Source organism: Argiope bruennichi, chromosome 3 (genome assembly GCF_947563725.1).
Source record: "Argiope bruennichi chromosome 3, qqArgBrue1.1, whole genome shotgun sequence".
Lineage (NCBI taxonomy): Eukaryota > Metazoa > Arthropoda > Arachnida > Araneae > Araneidae > Argiope > Argiope bruennichi.
The window spans coordinates 3,225,054-3,243,754 of NC_079153.1; the positions used below are offsets into that span (position 1 = coordinate 3,225,054).

Consider the following 18,701-nt stretch of genomic DNA (forward strand, 5'->3'; position numbering starts at 1 on the left):
ATATCGCTCGTTCAACAATTCGGAAACAATTTGAGACTTGTAGAAATAAAAGTTATTCATTACTACTGTTATTACAGAAGAGAGAAAAAACATTAAAGGAAACATTTTCAGCATATCATTTATCTATACTTATGTAAAGCTCAAAGTGTGTGTGTGTGTGTGTTGGCGCTCTACAGGCCAGATCGTTTGACCTACAGTTACCAAATTTGGTACATGTATACCTTGGAGGTCGGGAATGTGCACCTGGGGTCCCCTTTTTTGAATTTTTAATTAGAATTTTAATTATCAATTAAAAACTAACTTTCCCGCCAAAAAATGCTTTCATTTTCCCCACCACCAAATGAGTAAGGCTTCAGGTTTTTTTTTCCACTCTAATCAGGCTAGGATTAACATTTTTCAGCCGATTATTTCAAACGATTCTGTTTATTTTCTTAATATTTGATGCACCTAAAATGAAACATTGTTAATTAATCGATCTTTCAGATTCATTCTAATGTACTTTTGAATTAAAATAAATCAGAATAAAGTAAATTAAAAGTTTCTAATCCGCATAGTGTTACCCCAAATGGCGTAGAAAAGATCACGCATTTGCGTTACCATAACTGGCGTTGAAAATTCACGCATGCGCATTGAGTTCTGATTGTTGACAACTATTTTCAACGGATGCGGACTTGATTTAAATTATTTTTAGGTTAGTTTTATACTTTTGTAATTAAATTGTATTTATGTTAGTCATATTTTTTTTTTTTTTTGTATATGCTTATAGTTTTAAGTAAATCTTTTTTTTTTAACCTGTTTTCGACCGATTATTTTAAAGGATTCTGTTTATTTGCTTAGTGTTTGATGCATTTAAAATCAAACATTGTTAATTAATCGATTTGATCATGATGAACTGAGAAAAATTTGATTACAAATTCTTGAGATATTACATACATTAAGAAATATATTCTTTAGTGCCCATAAGGTTTAAATACTCAGTGACTCTGTTTTCAGTAATCATATTATTAAAAAAATGCTTTGTTTCAGTAAAAAATATTATTATATTAATTGCAGATTAATCCTTTCCACTTTAATTTAAAACATAAATTCTGCGGGAGCTAACAGAAAATTAGAGAGATACATATTACGTTATGACTGAAGGCCTTTATAATATAATGAGTGAATTATATGACAATCAAAATTTGAAGTTTTAAAATATTTTAATGAAAATGCTATTAAAGTAGGAATTACATAAAATATTTAATTATTAAAATTTTAACGAACATTAAGATTGGTGAACCGGCTGGTCGCCAAAGGCGGCTAGTAATAATATAAAACAATAATTTGAAAAACTTCAGAGCACGTTAAAACGAATTTATAACCTACATGTTTCAAATTAGATCACCAGACAAAAAAAAACTGATTCATGCTTTTTCTATTAAGAGAAACCCCTCAACATCTAAATAAAAATGGAGAAAAATGTTTAAAAAAACACCTTTTTTTTTGTGCTTAAAAAAATACTATGTCAGTTATAAATATCCGGTATACATGCTTATACAACACACTTTTTTTTTTCTTTTATGCTGCACAGATGTCTTTTGTTTATCGTTTTTCGATGGAGATCAGAGCAATTAAATAAAGCAGAAGCATAGCTGACACATTCAAAGCAGCTGCGAATAGAAAACAAGTTGGATATGTCTATCAAGATATTTTCGACAAAAACACCTGGACTGTTTTATCAGTATACTATTTACTTGTATTTCTGTAGTAGGTAATTGGCCTAAATTTAAAACCTCCATTCCGCAATAATGTGGAGGAGTGGGGAAAAAGGGAAAAAACTTACTTTAATGTTAAATGAGGAAATAAGAATTCAAAGGCAGAATTGAATCCACTCTCTTTATTAGTAATCACGGTGACTCGGTCATTAACGCTACAGACTTTAAAAATATTTTCGCTTTTAATCTTATTTACTTACTTTACCGCACTGAGAAATGGATGCTCAACGGAAATGAAAAATAAATGAAATAAAATAAAAAGGACTATAATATTAAATGGGGGGGGAGAAGAAAGTGAACATTTAAGCGAAGAATAGGATAGGGCAGCACATTAAAAATCATCAAAATCTGTTGAATATCCATTTCTAACTAACCCATAATATTTTAGACTAAAAGTAAGGCTTTATTTCCTTCGCACTAACTGAGCTGAGCATTCGCAACTGATATTTGGAGTTCGGCCATTTTTTTTTTTTTTACTTTTTCCCTACACAAGTTTTGCGTTCGATTTCGTTCATTTTCATTATATCTCCTGCTCTCGTTTTTTTTTTTTTTTTTTTTTTTTTAATTTCGGTTCCACTTTCAAGTCATCTATCGGGAAACGTATAATTTTATGTTGGAAAACCAGAAATAACTTCTTATATCATAGGTTATTCAATAAACTTCAAATTCAATAAACGTTGAAAAAAATTTGGATTTTGCGTAGGATTCCTTTTTAAAATTATATTTCTACTGTATTCCTTTTGCTTCTAAACAGATACAAAATCTACATAATTAAAATTTCATAAATTTAACTCTTATTCACATGCAACGAATTCTGCATCTGATACAAATAGAAAAGATGCGACAAAAAAAAAAAAGAATACTAATTCTCGATCATCGTTAAACACATCGTCCGATGTTTATGATACAGCATTGAGTGTTCTGCGGTACGGGCCCTGAACCAATTAAATCGGTCTGCAAATAGATATTTCTAACTAGATTTCTTTTAAAAAGTTCTTGGCAGATACAATTTATTTGCACGCCTGCAATTCTGTTTAGTCACATTTGTTTGAATAAAATGATACATTTTTAACCGACATAAGTATTGCATCAATGATTTCTGTATTTGAAAAAGATACAGGAACTCAGTGTCAGATTTCGTCGAGGCAGACGACTAGGGTCGATGACTAAGGGGCCTGGATTAACCTTTTATCCTCAGATGTCTCCTCTCAGGCACCATTTAAGATGATGCATCATTTTGACGCTTTTTAATTCGATTGTTTAAAAAATAACTGTAGAATGTAAGAAGTTGTTGATTACTTTATCAGGAGAAATGAACTTAAAACAATTGTATATTTTTTTAAATTTTTGAAAGCAGTAAACAAGTCATTGTATTTGGTGAATAATTATGCATCGAATTACTTTTACGAGTGCAAATGCTATTAAATGCTTAAAAAAATGCTAATAGCCTAATTGTCAAATGAATACATTTGTTAAAAAAATTCTATGAACTATAAAATAGAATAATATTAACACTTTATCAAATACAATTAGTCAGGTTCCAATCTCATTATATTATGTTGATTATTATAGCATTTAGAAGCAAAGAACATTTGCTTAAATATTATTTTGCACAAGAGCGAATGCCACGCAATCCTGATTCATAATAAATAAATAGAAAATAAGACATGCATTGTACTAAATAGTAATTAAATAAAAATAATTTAAAATGAATCAACATACTGATTCAGTTTAAAATGTAATGAAATATGAAATTAAATCGACTCGTTCATTCATAACAGTAAATCTATCACTTGATGAATTAAGAAGTATATACTCAGCATTTGACGTACTAATACTTTCTGGTGAAATTCTGATGAATTCTAAGAAAACTTTTCTGGGTGCTCATTTTTAGACAAGCAATTTTTTTCAGTGATTATTAAAGTGCAAATATAATTGAAAAAATAGCAAAAAGGAAGAAAAAAAACTATTCTGAATAAATGACCGGCAGAAAATAATATCTGATTACTGATCCCCAACATTTCATGTAATTTCCTACAAGGATGTTAACATTTTTATCCAATTAAAAAATGACTCAACAAATTTGAACGAAGTAAAACAGGTTTCTTCGCCATTTTCGTGCACATATTGCAAAGTTTAGTGAAGTAATGTCTTTGAAATCTCGAATAAAGTTGTTTCGCAAATTTGGTGAAGCATCTATTTCAATTTTCAATACAGTTACCACAGTTTCATTACTTTTCGTGAGGAAGACTTCTCATCAACTTGATAGTATCCGCACTCCTGGTTCTCATCCACAGATCACTAAGCTGCAATCTTCACTACGGTTTAATTACTTTTTTGAGCGACAAACAGTTTCTCTTCTAAATCTCCTGGTAACCGGGCTTCTGTTTCTCGTCCACGAATCACCAGGTTGCCGCTGGCTGACTTCCACGAACAAAACTCGACTAAAATCTCTTATTAATCACTCACTGCTGCGAGGAGATTTATTTCCTACTTTGGCTGATAACGTTATCGACAGGACAAACAACAGCGTTCGAGATTCGTGAACACAGAGGTGATATCTAGGCACGGAAAAGTCAACAAATTGCAACTGGGGGTTGTTCCTCGCAGTGGGAGGAAGGTGGGCAGGAATCAGCAAACACGTATCTCAGAAGATAATGGAAAATAAAACGCTGCACCCCACACACACCTACCGAGCTCGCCATCCACTAGATTTTGTGTGTTCTGGCACCCCGCTATCTCCAGACATTGAAGATAGGTTCGTGTCGGATAATATTTTCGATTCACGGTAGCAAAACACGAAACCGTAATTCAAAGTGATTGCCTTCGATAAAGAATTCTCGATCAAAGCGTTTTGGAATTTCTTTTGTGTGAACTATCTGTTACATCGGTTCTATAGGTGACCGCATTCACTTACTGATATATTTACAATGAATAGTCTTTTGAAGCATTGCGATAGAATTTTTATCTAGAAAGAATGTATTAACTGTAACTTTAACCAAAAAAAAGAAGACAGAATAAAATAAGAGGATCTCTGCGTCAGATTACTGACCTTAGAGTAAAGGTTCTTCTGTAATCGCAACTACAGATTGAGAATAAATAAGCGTCCTTAAACGCATTGCTTTAATTGTCAGTATATATAAGACAAATTTAAAATGTGAGCATAAATTAATATACGACCTGTTTTCGATCATTATATTATATATATATATATATATATATATATATATATATATATATATACAAAACAGTATTTTGCGACTAGAACGCAGACCATGAGAGTCAAATTGAAATAAAAATATTCACGAAAAGCTGCCTACTAATTTTAAATAATTCCACAAAATACTGAATAAAAACATCTTATAATAATGCATGCCTTTATTTCGAAAATAGTTTACAAAATGGATGATTCCTAAAATGCTTTTTTAATATCCATGGATTCTAGATTAATTTATTCATTTTGAATAAAGTTACTATTTTCCTAAGTCCTTTTTTTTCTCTCTCTCTTATTATTAAAAATAATTCACTTTGAATAATAGGTTAACAATACAGTAATAGGGAAAAAATAAAAATTGCTGGTATCTTTATCACTTTAATGCCTAGCATTTAGTAACTAAAAAACATTATAGAGATGGATCTAAATTTCAATAAATACCAGAATACGTAATTATTCATTTTACATTGATTATTTAATATTATATTTGCTATGATTGAATTTTTCTGCAATTAAATTAATTATTAATAAAATTAAGAGCTGAAATGTTTTAAAAAACTATTTTAAAATATAAAAACATTGTGTATTTCTTATGTATTTCGTCTGGAATTTCTTTCTGTTAATGTTACAACTACATAAAAAGATTTTCACAGTCTCGTAATAACGAATTATTAGAGAATTTTCAAGTCAATTCCCAAACAGTTCGTTTTTGCATTAATAATAATAAAAACAAAATAATCTCAACATTTTTTATTTACTTTTTATGATTACACCTCATTAAAGGACAATTTTTGACAATTGTAACTCTATCTAAGTAAATTAAGCTAAGTTAAAAGAAAATTGTTGAAATAATTTTGCTCTTAATTTAAGAATAGTGATTGCTCATAAAATAGAGATCCTATTACACGAACATTTATCATTTTCAATAATACCTCATTTCTTAAATTTAAAAATATATACAGAAATATTTTTTAAAAAAAAAATTTATAACTCACCATCTTGACCAGCTGATACAACTGTCAGAACAAGGACCATAACAAATCCAGAGGGAAGAAATAAAGCATTTTTAACTGGATACATTTTCACTGGAAATTCAAATATATTACCAAACCAAAATGGACGAAAAAGATTAATTTTTTGGTAAAATAAGAAATTCAGCTGTCATTGTACGACTTCACGATGTCCAGCAACGGGAAGAGATTAGTCACACAAATCCCACAACTCATACGTGAGAAGTTATTGCCACAATTTCTAAATCATTTTTTGATTGCGTTCTCGCGTGCACACTGCAGCAATTCAGATCTAAATCATCATGAAACTTCAAACAGGACGTGTGTCTGTTTCATCGACAGGTATATATATCACATACTTCGACAATGAATTAGGAAATCACGGCTGCCGATGAATAAGTCATGTCAATGTTTTCAAAAACCAGTGCTGACAAACAATTGGGCAGCATATAAATGCAAAAGCTACTTTGCACAGAAAAAGTATTTTTCTTTATTTTCTACGGCAGCAGGCACGAAAAGTGAGAGCAAAATCCAAATGCTGATTTAAATTCTTTTGAGTTTTGACGGATTATGACACCCACATGGCCATCAAACCGAAGAGACTGCGACAGCGATCCCACTCCGACAGTTCCTCGGCATCATTTGAGGGGGACACGTGGTGAGTTGCTTTGATTCGGACAGGGTTGTCTTTCCCTTCCAAGCGAGGTTGAAATATCGCCAGTTGGCGCCTGAATCGCAGATGAAAGGCTTGGCAGGAAAGTCAATCTTACGCTTGTTTTTGAAACTTGGCTCATTTCCGATATCAATAAAATCAACTTTTAGATAAATAAAAAAAAAAGGAATCGTATGCTCCTAAATTAATTTTTTTGTTTGTTTGTAATACAGGAAATTTCATCAGGAATTGATTCCATTATAAATTTCATTACGAAAAGAGTTTTATAAGGAATTCTCTATTGATAAGTTAAACTGCAGGAAATTGATATTATATAGTTTGTTTTTGAGATATTTTTAGCCTATTTTGGCTGTTTAAAGTCATATTTTCTCAGGTTTTTTGTGTATTAATACACATTTATTCGGGACAAAAATGTTATAATGTTATTATTTTAAGGATCTCCAAAATTAACTTAGGTGAACTAAATTCTTTCACCTTTGAAAAAAGGATTTACATCATTGTGACTTTAACCCTTCAATCTTTCTACTTTATATAAAAAATTTCTGTTTTCAGGGGGGTGGAGAAAAGTTTTTTAAAAAAAAGACATAATTTTTATAGACATAAAGACATAATCTCTCTTCGCAAATGAATAAGGTAAAAGAGAGTGTATCGTGAAAAATCAGGCTGAATTATATGGAAGTGAATGACTCATTAGGAGTAACCGAATTAAAATGTTAATAAACGAATAAATAATCAATTAGTCAAATTATAATGAAACAAAGTTAATAAAATCTTTGAAATTTGTTCATTTAAATTGCTGGGGAAAAAAATTAAAAATCTTTCGAATTCTTTTACATTAGGGTTATTTTGTTCCCCAGAACATAAATTTAATGTTAATCACCGAAATATTTAATGTTATTCTTTTAAGAATTTTTAATACTATTTAGAAAAGTAATTTAGAAGAATTGATAATTTCATATCATTTTATGATATTTAATATGTAAAACTTACTAAAAAAAGTAGTATCAAATATTATAATAGATATTATTATTCATTTTCCTGCATTATAAACACACAAAAAATTACATTCTTTTAACTGAATTGCTAAAAGATGACAAATTTTATAAAACAATTTTCTCTCTTACGTTTTCAAAACTTATTTTGCTTTTCTTAGGGACATTTTGGTATATTATGTTGAATGAAAAAAAAATCCTTCAAATATATACATTTAAACAATTTTTCACCAAAAATAAAATGCAAAATTATATGTGCCAAAATATATCCATATTTGGAAAAAAAAATTCTTTTGAACGTGGGATTGTTTGGTTAATTTGTCACTCTTTTCACTTTTTAAGAAATTCTTCAGTTTTATCGCTCATAATATAATTCTTACAGGAAAAGGCTTTTTTAGTCTTTATTTATAAAAAATCCCAGTTTTAAAAATTATTTGTGTTATCATATCAAATTCGTATTGATTTTATATGCAAAAATTAAACGCAAAATTAATATGGTAATTGTCTTGAAGTTTTAATTTGCATATTCTAGATTTCCCAGATTTCGAAAGAAATATTTTTGGGATTTATGTCTAATTCGTGAGCATGTAGGTGTAATAATTTCGAGACAAAACGATTCGAAAGGCAGTATTTTTGTTTCTGGTCTTCATACCAAAATTGCAGAACTGCATAAAATTTCAAACCAAATCTGTCAAAGTGAAAGAATAATTTTTCTAACCACATTCTCAGTTTTCTTTAACAAACTACCAAATGACACGAAAAAGGATCATATTCCCAAAAATTTTTTTAATGAGAACTACCGCATATTTAAAACAAGATTATATGCAATGTAATTTTTCAAGTTAACGTTCATAGAATTAAAAATAGCTTTTAATTTTAAAAGGCAGTGAAAAAGAACCATCACAATATCAAACTAGCACTATTGGATATGTAATATTGCTGAATTTAAAAATGCTTTATTTTTTAAACAACAACTTGCGATGCGGAAACTGGAAAACATAACTTATAAAGAATGAAAAATTTAGTAACGAATCATCATTCAGAAAGTAATTTCTGAGCCTCTTAAAGGAAATATACTAGAGTCAATCAAGAACTTTGGATGTATTCGAATTCAAACGTCTGGATTCGGATATGGTACTCAATACGAATGTCTAGGCACACCCAATTTTCTTCATAATATAAATCAACTGAATTCCTGACTCAACTTGTTGTGGAAGCGTACCAGAAAGTTGAGGAGAGAGCATTCCTCCGGGTTTTTCTAGAAGGAGTACGAATCTCTGTTCCTTTATTATTAAGAGGTGGAATCAAAGTAACAAAATTATTAATTAATAAAATTTAAGATTCTTATCCTCATTATTAATTAATTCTTATTTTGATTTTAAATTATTCAGAATTTAATATAAGTTAATTGATCCATTTGATTTGATTTTTATTTTTTAACTGGGATATCAACTGATGATAAATTAAAGAACCGATTGATTTCGGAACATTTATAATAATAAAATATAAACATAAGACGAAAAAGTAACGGAATAACTAAAATAAAAATCATCTGCATTTTACCACATTAATAAAACAGATTTAAATATATTTAATAAAATAATTTTAAATATTTGTTATTCATTCAATATTATTTTTCTATTTTAAAATATTATAAAACACATCCTATAATTAAAGCACTTAAAATGAAAGATTAGATTAGAATAAAGACCAGCAGATATATTAAATAATTGTGAATAGTGAAGATAATCGTATAAATTATTTTATGTAAGATACATGCATCCCAAAGAATGAACAACAGTTCACTAAATTCATTTGGAAAAGCAAACTGTAAATAAATTTGACCTTTCATCATGTCGATGGAGACATTTATTTTCCGTTAATGTACTTTTTCCCGATTTGTTACTTTTTCTACTTCAAGATTTGTTTTTGAAGTCTAGGGCAAGGAACTTTCTTGTTGCGAAATTTTCAATGTCTGCGTTTTATTTGTAGTTTCTCTTTTTAAAAGGCATGTTCGCAGGATAAACATGGGAAATTCTCAACTTAGATCTAAAGGAATCGATGTATACAATATTTTCGTGAAGTGATAAATAGTTGCTAAGACCTTTGTTTAATTAAAGTAACACTAGTATGTCATAACTTCATCGAGTCATTGAACTGGAGGCGGAAAATCAACTTTAAAGAACTGAGTCTTAATATGACTGCGACGTACACACTCCCTGTCAGAATATGTTCGCTGCTTGTCTTTTCAATTAAGTGCCTTTTTCCCTTATGAACATGAGTAAGGCACTTCTCAGCAAGTGACAGATATTCTCCAATCACAGTTGTTGTAATATTCTATCCTGTACACAGGTGTATAACAAGTTGGGATATTCTTTTGTATGTAGTCGACGTGGCTACTCTGCCAATAATATAAATCCTGTCAATATTCTAATCTGCCCTTACATAAAAATACACATATTTGAATATCCTAAACATTTACCCATTGTATTGATCCGTTCGTTAAAAACTCTCATTTTCTCTCTCTCATGCAAAGACCAATGTGAAAAAATATATACATGTTGAATTGCATCACTGCCCGATATTGTGTTGATATACAGTGACCGATCATTTTAGCAAATATCGCCCTAAAGAATTAAACGGTGTCCTTATTTTTATGATAATGCATTTCTATTATTTTCATGCATGCTGTAAAAACTCACTGCTAATCATTTTTTCAACTTTAGATATGCTTATGAAATAATCATGAGTATCCCCCCCCCCCAATTTTCTTATATACTTCCACGTTATGAAGCAGGATTTGTTATTATAGTTGTTGCTTTTTGTCATGTAATAAGCAGAATACATTTACTTTTCCTCGATACCTCTTCTCATTGACCCAATAAGTTTTTAAAATGTTGAAGATTTAAAAGCTTTATAATAGATTTCATTCGTCTAGCGAGTGGCAGTTTTGAATCATTATGATCCTACGATCCCATGCACACGAGCAAACAGGCAGATTTTTTTTATTTATTTATTGATTGATTGATTTCGTCAAACATTTAAAGTTGCTCTTCAGTTTGTAAAGATCTCATGCTCATTTTATACATTTCGTTTTGATGTAAATGGTTCCAATACTAAAAAGGATGGCCAGATTTAGACATTTTGTGGTCAAAGGTAGTACCTAAAATTTTCCGGCCATGGGGGTGCAAGCAACATTTTTCTCTCATTGACCTTAAAAGTATTATACAATAATTAATTTACTATTTAAAGCAAGGTGATTAAGTATTTAAGTACACACTTAATTATAATAAAACTATCTACAATTATTAACTATTTATACGGTGTTAAAATATGCGATGAAATATAGAATAATAATAGAAAAATGTAAAATCAACAACATACCTCAAATGAAATGAACCTCACTGACATATTGGAAACAGAATGCCTTATTAAAAAGGATTCAGTTCATTTTATATGATTAGAAGCAAGTGCAAATGAATATGAAACTTGACGACAGAACGATGCATGGCACCCATCGAATGAATAAAGCGAATGCGAAGCGAAATCCATTTGGTTTGGTCATCGAAATATAAATTATCGTGACTGGGTCCGAAACGAGGAGATTCGTCAGCATCTCGAAGTCGATTCGGAATTGGCCTTTCTATGTTTCAGATGAAAAAAGTAAAATAAAATCAATAAAATGAAGCAGATAACAAAACAAAAAAAATCTAAATAAATGGCCCATTGGGTTTATTCTGTGTGATTCGAAAAGTGGCTTGCAAACTCGGCTATTGTAGTTGGTAAGTCAGGTATAAAAAAATGTTTTTTTTTTCATAGTATCTGCGTCATGTTTCTCACTATCGTATCTATCATGATGCTGCATATGACTTGTTATTCATACAATTAAGTTTCTGTATGATTGTTAATACATATTCCAGGGAATATGTGTTGCGCCATTTATCTGATCTTTTTCTTCTATTTAATAAGCTGCATACTTATAAAAGTGAAGAGGCCACTTTCCAAGAGGTTTCCACGTTCTATCAAAGAAATGTTTTCGGTACTTTTGACTTCTCTTTAAAAATGTTAAGGGATCTTTTTGCACACTTTTATACCGTTACTCATCTCCAGTACGCCATCATCTCCAGCTATTTATGTGTTTATAAGTAAATGAGAGATCATAGATCCTCTTGCAATGAATGACGATAAAAAGAAAGTCTATAAACCAAAGAAACCACATAAAAAAAAGGAACGATAGGAGCCTTTTTTTGACATATCCGTTTTAACTTTATCTTTACATCACTTTCCTGGTCATTATAGTCATGTTCACATACATCCGACTTCTAACTCTAGTATTATTTGTCACACTTTTATAAAAAATGAAACAGAAATCAAAATACGATGTGTTTTTTTTATAGTATCTCTGATCTGGCTATAGTGAAAAATATCGAATTTTGGCAGGAATAAGTTAAAGTAGAAAGGGTCTGTATCCATTTCTTCCATTGAATGTTCGAGGTTATAACTCATTTGTGATGACGTTCCTTTTTTAAAAACAAGAGTCAACATTTCTTTCCAAATGAGCATAAATATTCGTTTCATTCCTTTTACAAATGGTTGTACCCGTTGGGAATGTTGAATAATATGAATAAAAAAGAATCCCATACAGCTGTTCGTGTTGTTTCTCAAGTCTTTCTTCACCTGCCACCGTTCATTTTTCTTTTCTCTTCTTTTTTAATTCCTCTCTCCTAAAAGAAATCCGCCTCGATCTATTCTATCTTCGAAAGGTAATGTGACAGTTACAAATAGAAATCGATTCCAGGAACTCTCGAAGATATTGAAATGTTGGAGATGATTCACCTCAGAGAGATGACTCGCTTGATTTACGATACTCGAGGGGTATAAATGGGGAGACATTCCGGTCGAAGATTAATTACTGATCAAAATAACGAACACCTCTTACTGCGATCGTGGCTTCTGAACGCTTACAAGGCAATTCGTTTAGCGGATGTGTATTTTGATGAAGCTGTTAGGCCTTTGCGATCGATTCATCATCTACAGGTAGCCATTTGGATGCTTCACGAGAACGCCCACCCTCAGCAACGCCCAGAAGAATTTCCTTATAAACAATTGGATGATTCATCGATATGCATTTGAGAAATAGATTCAAAAATCTTCATGATATACCATCCACACTGGTGAGAGAGTATTGAGTATATCCATTGAAGAAGCAGCACGAAATTTTAAAATTTACATAATGTAAGTGGACGGCCCCGAACTGTGTGAAAACAAACGTTGTAATACAAAAGAAAGTATTGACAGAATTTTGTAAAACTTGGGTAAAAATATATTTAGAATTAGAAATAATAATTAAGACATGTTTTTTTTTACTTTTTCATACTCGAAATGTATCGAGCGAAAGTATTATTATTGTCAAAAATTCCATTTTAAGATTTTAATTCATCTCTACGTCTTACATTTCCTTGTGTCGTCGTCTTATCCCCCAACCATTTTTTTAAAAATATATTTGCTTTTGATTACTTGCTTTATTATTACATCATTCATTAGTCAAGAGTTATTATTGTATTACTTATGTTCGGATACGAAATACGGAAAGGTGAAGTATTGCAATCGTTAAAAAATTTTATCTCTAGATTTTGATGAATCTTTGCGATTCAGTTCTTCTTGAAATAATAATTAAAAAAAACTCATGTTTGGGAATATATCTACCAATGGATTTATCTCTCTGCATGTGTGCACCGAAGTTATAGATCCCTCAAATGTTGGAACCATTCCATCGAATAGCCGGAGTGATTTTTATTTTGTGTATGAGGGCAGAACAGTTCAAAAATGCAGCAAATATAAATTATTTTCAGAATATTACCCAACAATAAATATTTTACGTTGTGGCACTCATTGTTAATAAGAATGTTTATAGAATACTAGTGAAATTGATTTAATTTTATATACACTAAAAATTAACCTCTTCAAAAATTCATTACAATGTTCAAATTTTATAACACTTAGATTTTATTTGAAACCTGTCTCCTATCTGTTTCTTTATATCAGAGCTATGAATTATACTATTTGTAGCAACATCATAGAGCGAAAACGATTTTCATGCTGCAAGAAAATGAAGACGTAACCACACAAATGAGAGCTATTCTTATGACCGGAGGAAGAGCTCTTCCCCCCATTTTCTCATACAAAATATAGATTTTTTTTTCAGTTTATGAAGAAAATGTGGATTGCATTTTATATTTTTTCCAAACCAAATTTCATACGGATCTGTCATTTTGGTGTTAAAGACGAATATCAAATGCATTTTGATTCCTTTTGGAGTCATCCTATTCACATATGTTCAAATAAACAAAATGACAAACAGTTGATCTTCTAACGGATTTAATTTAAAATTTAATCCCTCGTGCCTTTCATAATGATGAGTGCACCCAGAAAATATCACGAAAACATTCCCCAGACCATAATGCTCCCTCTTCCAGCTTGAACCCTCCCATCAATTGTTGCAAGGTGTTTGCTTTCAGACGTTTCACGCTGTATACGCCAACGTCCATCTGTCCGATGGAACATAAAACGTGATTCATCGGAAAAAGCAACCTGTCTCCACTCAGTAGAAGTCCATTTGTGGCACTAGCGTGCAAATTCCAGCTGGACCATCTTTGTGGAGACACTGTTGGTAGCCCCTTGGTTCATCTGGGAGGTCAGTTGCTCAACGATTGCACGTCTATTCGCCCGAACGCATTTCTGCAGCCGTCGTTCACCTCTTCCGTCTACGGCCCGCGGTGCACCACATTTGTCATTATGCTGATTTCGGATAATGCCATATTTCCATGCACGATATACTTTTATCATGGCTGCCCGCGAACAGTTTATAAAATTAGCCGCTTCGGAAATGCTTCCACCCTTGGCCAGAAAGCCAATGATCATGCCCTTTTGGACGTCTGATAAATCTCTCCATTTCCGAAATGTTTTCCGAATGCTTCCAACACACTTTATATACCCACCAAATTTAAAAATAGCACGTGCCTTCTGCGATTGGTTATTTAAGGTTGACGTCAAAAATAGGCGGTGGTCACATTAATATGACTAGACTGTGTAGTTTTTATGGCAAGAAAAAGGTATAAGTATTGTTGAAAGAGACAATGTTGTAAGTAAACAATCCACAAATAATATGTGAAATTAAGATGGACCCAATACTACGTTTACGAAAGACAAAACTCATGTAGGCTCAACCACAGTTGACGACTATCTAATTTAACTTCTTTTCACAACAAATACTCAAAGAATTATCACTCGTGAAAATAGTTAAAATGTCGAATTCGATATTTTATGAATAATGAATGCGACTTGCCTCGATAATTCAGTATTTTACAAATTAAGCGATCAATTTTAAATGAACCATAATTTCCAATTTTTAAACGCTTTTGGTATTCAAGTACGACGAAAAGGACGCACGCTTGGAAAGAATGAAAGTAAGTAAATATGAATAAAGAGTGCTTGAACTGCTTAGAAATTGAACGAACCTCTGTCAACCACCTCAAGACCCATATTTATTCCAAAAAATTCATGCTGTGTTGCTGGCAATATTGGAAGAGTATTGTCTTCTTTGAGATGCTATTGCTTAGCTAAACAATTAGTTCAAATAAATAAGCCGACAATTTGAAGCAAGCCATGCTGCTTTAAAAAAGTACAAATGATGCCCTTTATCAGAAGTTCCTGATTCGTAAATTTGGCCAAATCAAAGTATTAGAAAAGGCATGAAATAAAATGACGCGGTTTCTATCCGACGCATCCACTAAATGCATGTCAAATGAAAAAGACATGCGTCTGAAAAATAAATGTTTCCTGCATCTTTATGTGAGAAACTGACTCCAAAATTAAAACAAAATATATTCATTGATTAAAATGGTGTATCCTTCACGCTTCCTTCTTATTTCCGGAAGTCATTGAACTTTCGAAACCGCACAACTTGACAAATATTTCCCGCAATCTGCACTTTTTCCAAAACCCCTAATTTCATATCTTGCTCACAGATTCGTGAACTTTAATTAAGATTAATTATCTTCTTCTTTGGAGTCTTCTCCAATCGCACATGTTCCGTCTGAATCTCCAATTTTAATAAGCATCCAAATTTTCCCCCAATGTGAAAAAAAGATTATTCCTTAACAATACAGTCAATACGACTTCCGTATTCTGTTCTGTAGGGTGCTCAACCCCTATAAACCCACCCCTACCACACACACATCCTCCTCCACCCTTCAAAAGCGATAAGCAGCCAAATCTGAAACCATATATTTCGAAACAGAAAATTATAGCGCGCGAGTGTGCTGGTATGCCGACTAACATAGGAGGGGGCTCATCCTCTGTGCTCCTGTCAAACTCCGTCCCCTCCCATTCGCCGAAACTTCCTTCAGATGTCTCGACCTCCCCTTCTTTACCTTCCCCTCAATTTTTTTTACCCTACTGACTCTCCCCCTCCCCGTTGAAAAGAACAAGCAAACCATGGGATAGTTTCCCCAAAAATGGAGGAATGGGAAGAAAGATTATAGATAACTATACGTTTAGAATTAACTTCCCCGAAGAAGAGGAGACGCAGACCAAACGATTTAAAGAGAATCGTTTGAAAAGGGGAGGGTGAAAGAGATGATTTTTATTGGACAGTGGCTGAAATTTATCGCATCTTCATCTTGTTTTCCACCAGGGTTCCTGAATTCTGCAGTTCTACAGAGTTTTCGATTTTCTTAGATCTTGGTTTACATTGTAGAGATACGCACAGTGGGAGTCTAAAAACAGTTTCATTGGTTCTTACATGCTGTTTTCGTTTGCTGTACCCCACACGGTACACGACAGTGACTGCAGACAGAATGGCAAATGACATCATTTGATCCAGATATAAATAAATCACATTTGCGATATAAAGTCTTTACCAAAAATAGCACCGTAAAAAAAAATGCCAAATTCTGAAATACCAATGACAATCATTCAGCACAGCTTTATTTTATTGTAAGAATCATAATAGATATTTCTGTATTCAGATCTTTTATTATAGATATTTCTGTGAAAATGTTGGTTTGTTTGAAAAATATAAGATCATTTTGTATTCTATTGATCTCGCCCCGGGTGGCATAAACTGGTTGGGTGGTGGGGACTGAGCTGATGCTTTTGGTCTCCACCCTGAAAGAATGTCGTTCATTTCAAATGATCAGTCATTAGCTTTAAAATATTATCTAAATACTTTCAGATATTTTAACTATACTTTGTTAAAAGTTGTCTTCACAATTGTTAGATTATTTCGTTTTTATAAATAATTTAATTTATTTATTTGAATAATTTTGATGCATTCATCAGCTTTTAAGCCATATTTTTAAAAAGTTTCATACATAATTATTTAAATTTAACTTCGATTTCTCCCTTTATAACATTATTTTTTGGTGTGGGGAAATACGAGGATTACAGACGTTTTATTTATTTATTTATTCAAAAAAGAGGAGAAAGCACTGCTTTGGTATTTGCCCTTGCTTTATTTTATATAGATGCGCTTCTGGGTCAATGGTGGTTTCTTCTTACAAAATGGGTTGCAAGGAGTTTCATTTCGAGGGAAATAACTGTTGTATATCTCTTGAAATTAAAAGATAAGTTTAAAGAATTTTCATAAAATATGGAAATGATTTCTAGATAAATCTGTTTTGGCGATTTCATTAAAATAAGGAATACCGATGGAAGTGACATATCTTTGAGAATAAAATTTTCCGTCGAAGAGAATCTCTCCCGTTCAAAACCGTCTGATTATAAGAACTCAACGTAGCTGATATTATTCCTTAACAAAAAGCACTTTTCAATAATTGTGATACTACGTTTACTTCACCAATACTTTCAGAAATTTTGCGCAACGTTGTCGGCAACAGCTCTTTTTTTAAATGGTTCCTTTTTTTATGTCGTTTCTTAATTCGTTCTTTCATATCATTTATTTTCTTAATAATAACTTAATTTTGTCTTTCATTTTAATAATCAGGAGATTCACAAACATCCGTCTCTTAAACAGCCTTTCCGTGAATCAAATAATGATCACTCACTTTTTTTTCGTCGGTAATTTCTTTATCTTCTTCATCAGTTGATTATTCAGTTAATTTTTTTTATCTTTTCATTTCATATTTACATCTCAAAAATGTATTGCATTTGAGCTGTAAATATGAAATGAAAAAACTGTAAAATTATTAGCGAAATATCAAACACGGCCCCGCACAGGAGTTAAAACTATTAATAATGATAATGATGTCAAATGTCATTTGGACAATTTTTTCCTCATGAAATACCAGAAATTTTATGTAAGTGGGATTATGGCGCTTTTCGATGACAAAAACAAACAAGAACAAATGATATATTTTATTGCATAAAAAAAACATGTCTCCTATTTTCATTAAGAAATTCCCAATTCCATAGTTGCCATCAAGCTAAAAAGTAGTTCATACGACTGACAATTTACAGATTTCTTATGCAAAATTCTTGAAGTTCCGTTCACACGGAAATTTGTTTTTAAAATTAAATTCAAATGTTCAATTAGTTGTTAATTTTTCAGCATCAAGAAAAGCTGGAATCTGGCGAACAAGGACAAGTCTTTCATAGTTCGTGTTATATTGATGTTTTTCTTTCTGTACTGTTATCAGTGAGCCATCTATATTTTGAGCCTTAATGGTTTATTAAAGAAAAACCTGTATTTCCCTTACATATATGTATGATCATCCAAGTCTATTGCATTCTCCGTTTTAAATAAATTTTTCTTCTATTATTTTAAACAACTAACAAAAATGAAAGCTTATTCATTTTTCTATAAACGAAGAAATCGATAAACGAAGCCTTTCGGCAAGGTCAGCCATATGGGGGGGATGGGGGGGGGGTCGGCGGATGCTATGCACCGGGGCCCCGGGACTGAGGGTGCCCCAATATGATCAAGAACTAAAATAATATTCTGAACAATAATCGCGGAATAGAAAGAAAAGAGGAAGGAATTTAACTGGAAAAATGGACGGGTTTGGAAATATACGAAGTCTAGTGCAAATGTGAAAC

The 18,701-nt window shown here is 31.6% G+C and overlaps 1 protein-coding gene across 1 annotated transcript in view; it reads right to left on the reverse strand.

Annotated features, from left to right (window-relative positions):
- Positions 1-6,607, reverse strand: part of LOC129964002 (netrin receptor UNC5C-like) — a 353,390-nt gene extending 346,783 nt beyond the window's left edge. Inside the window, exon 1 of the mRNA XM_056078651.1 lies at positions 5,964-6,607. Coding sequence (XP_055934626.1) covers positions 5,964-6,048 — 85 coding nt within the window. The 5' untranslated portion in view covers positions 6,049-6,607. The remainder of the gene's footprint in view (positions 1-5,963) is intronic.
- Between the last annotated feature and the right edge of the window lie 12,094 nt (positions 6,608-18,701).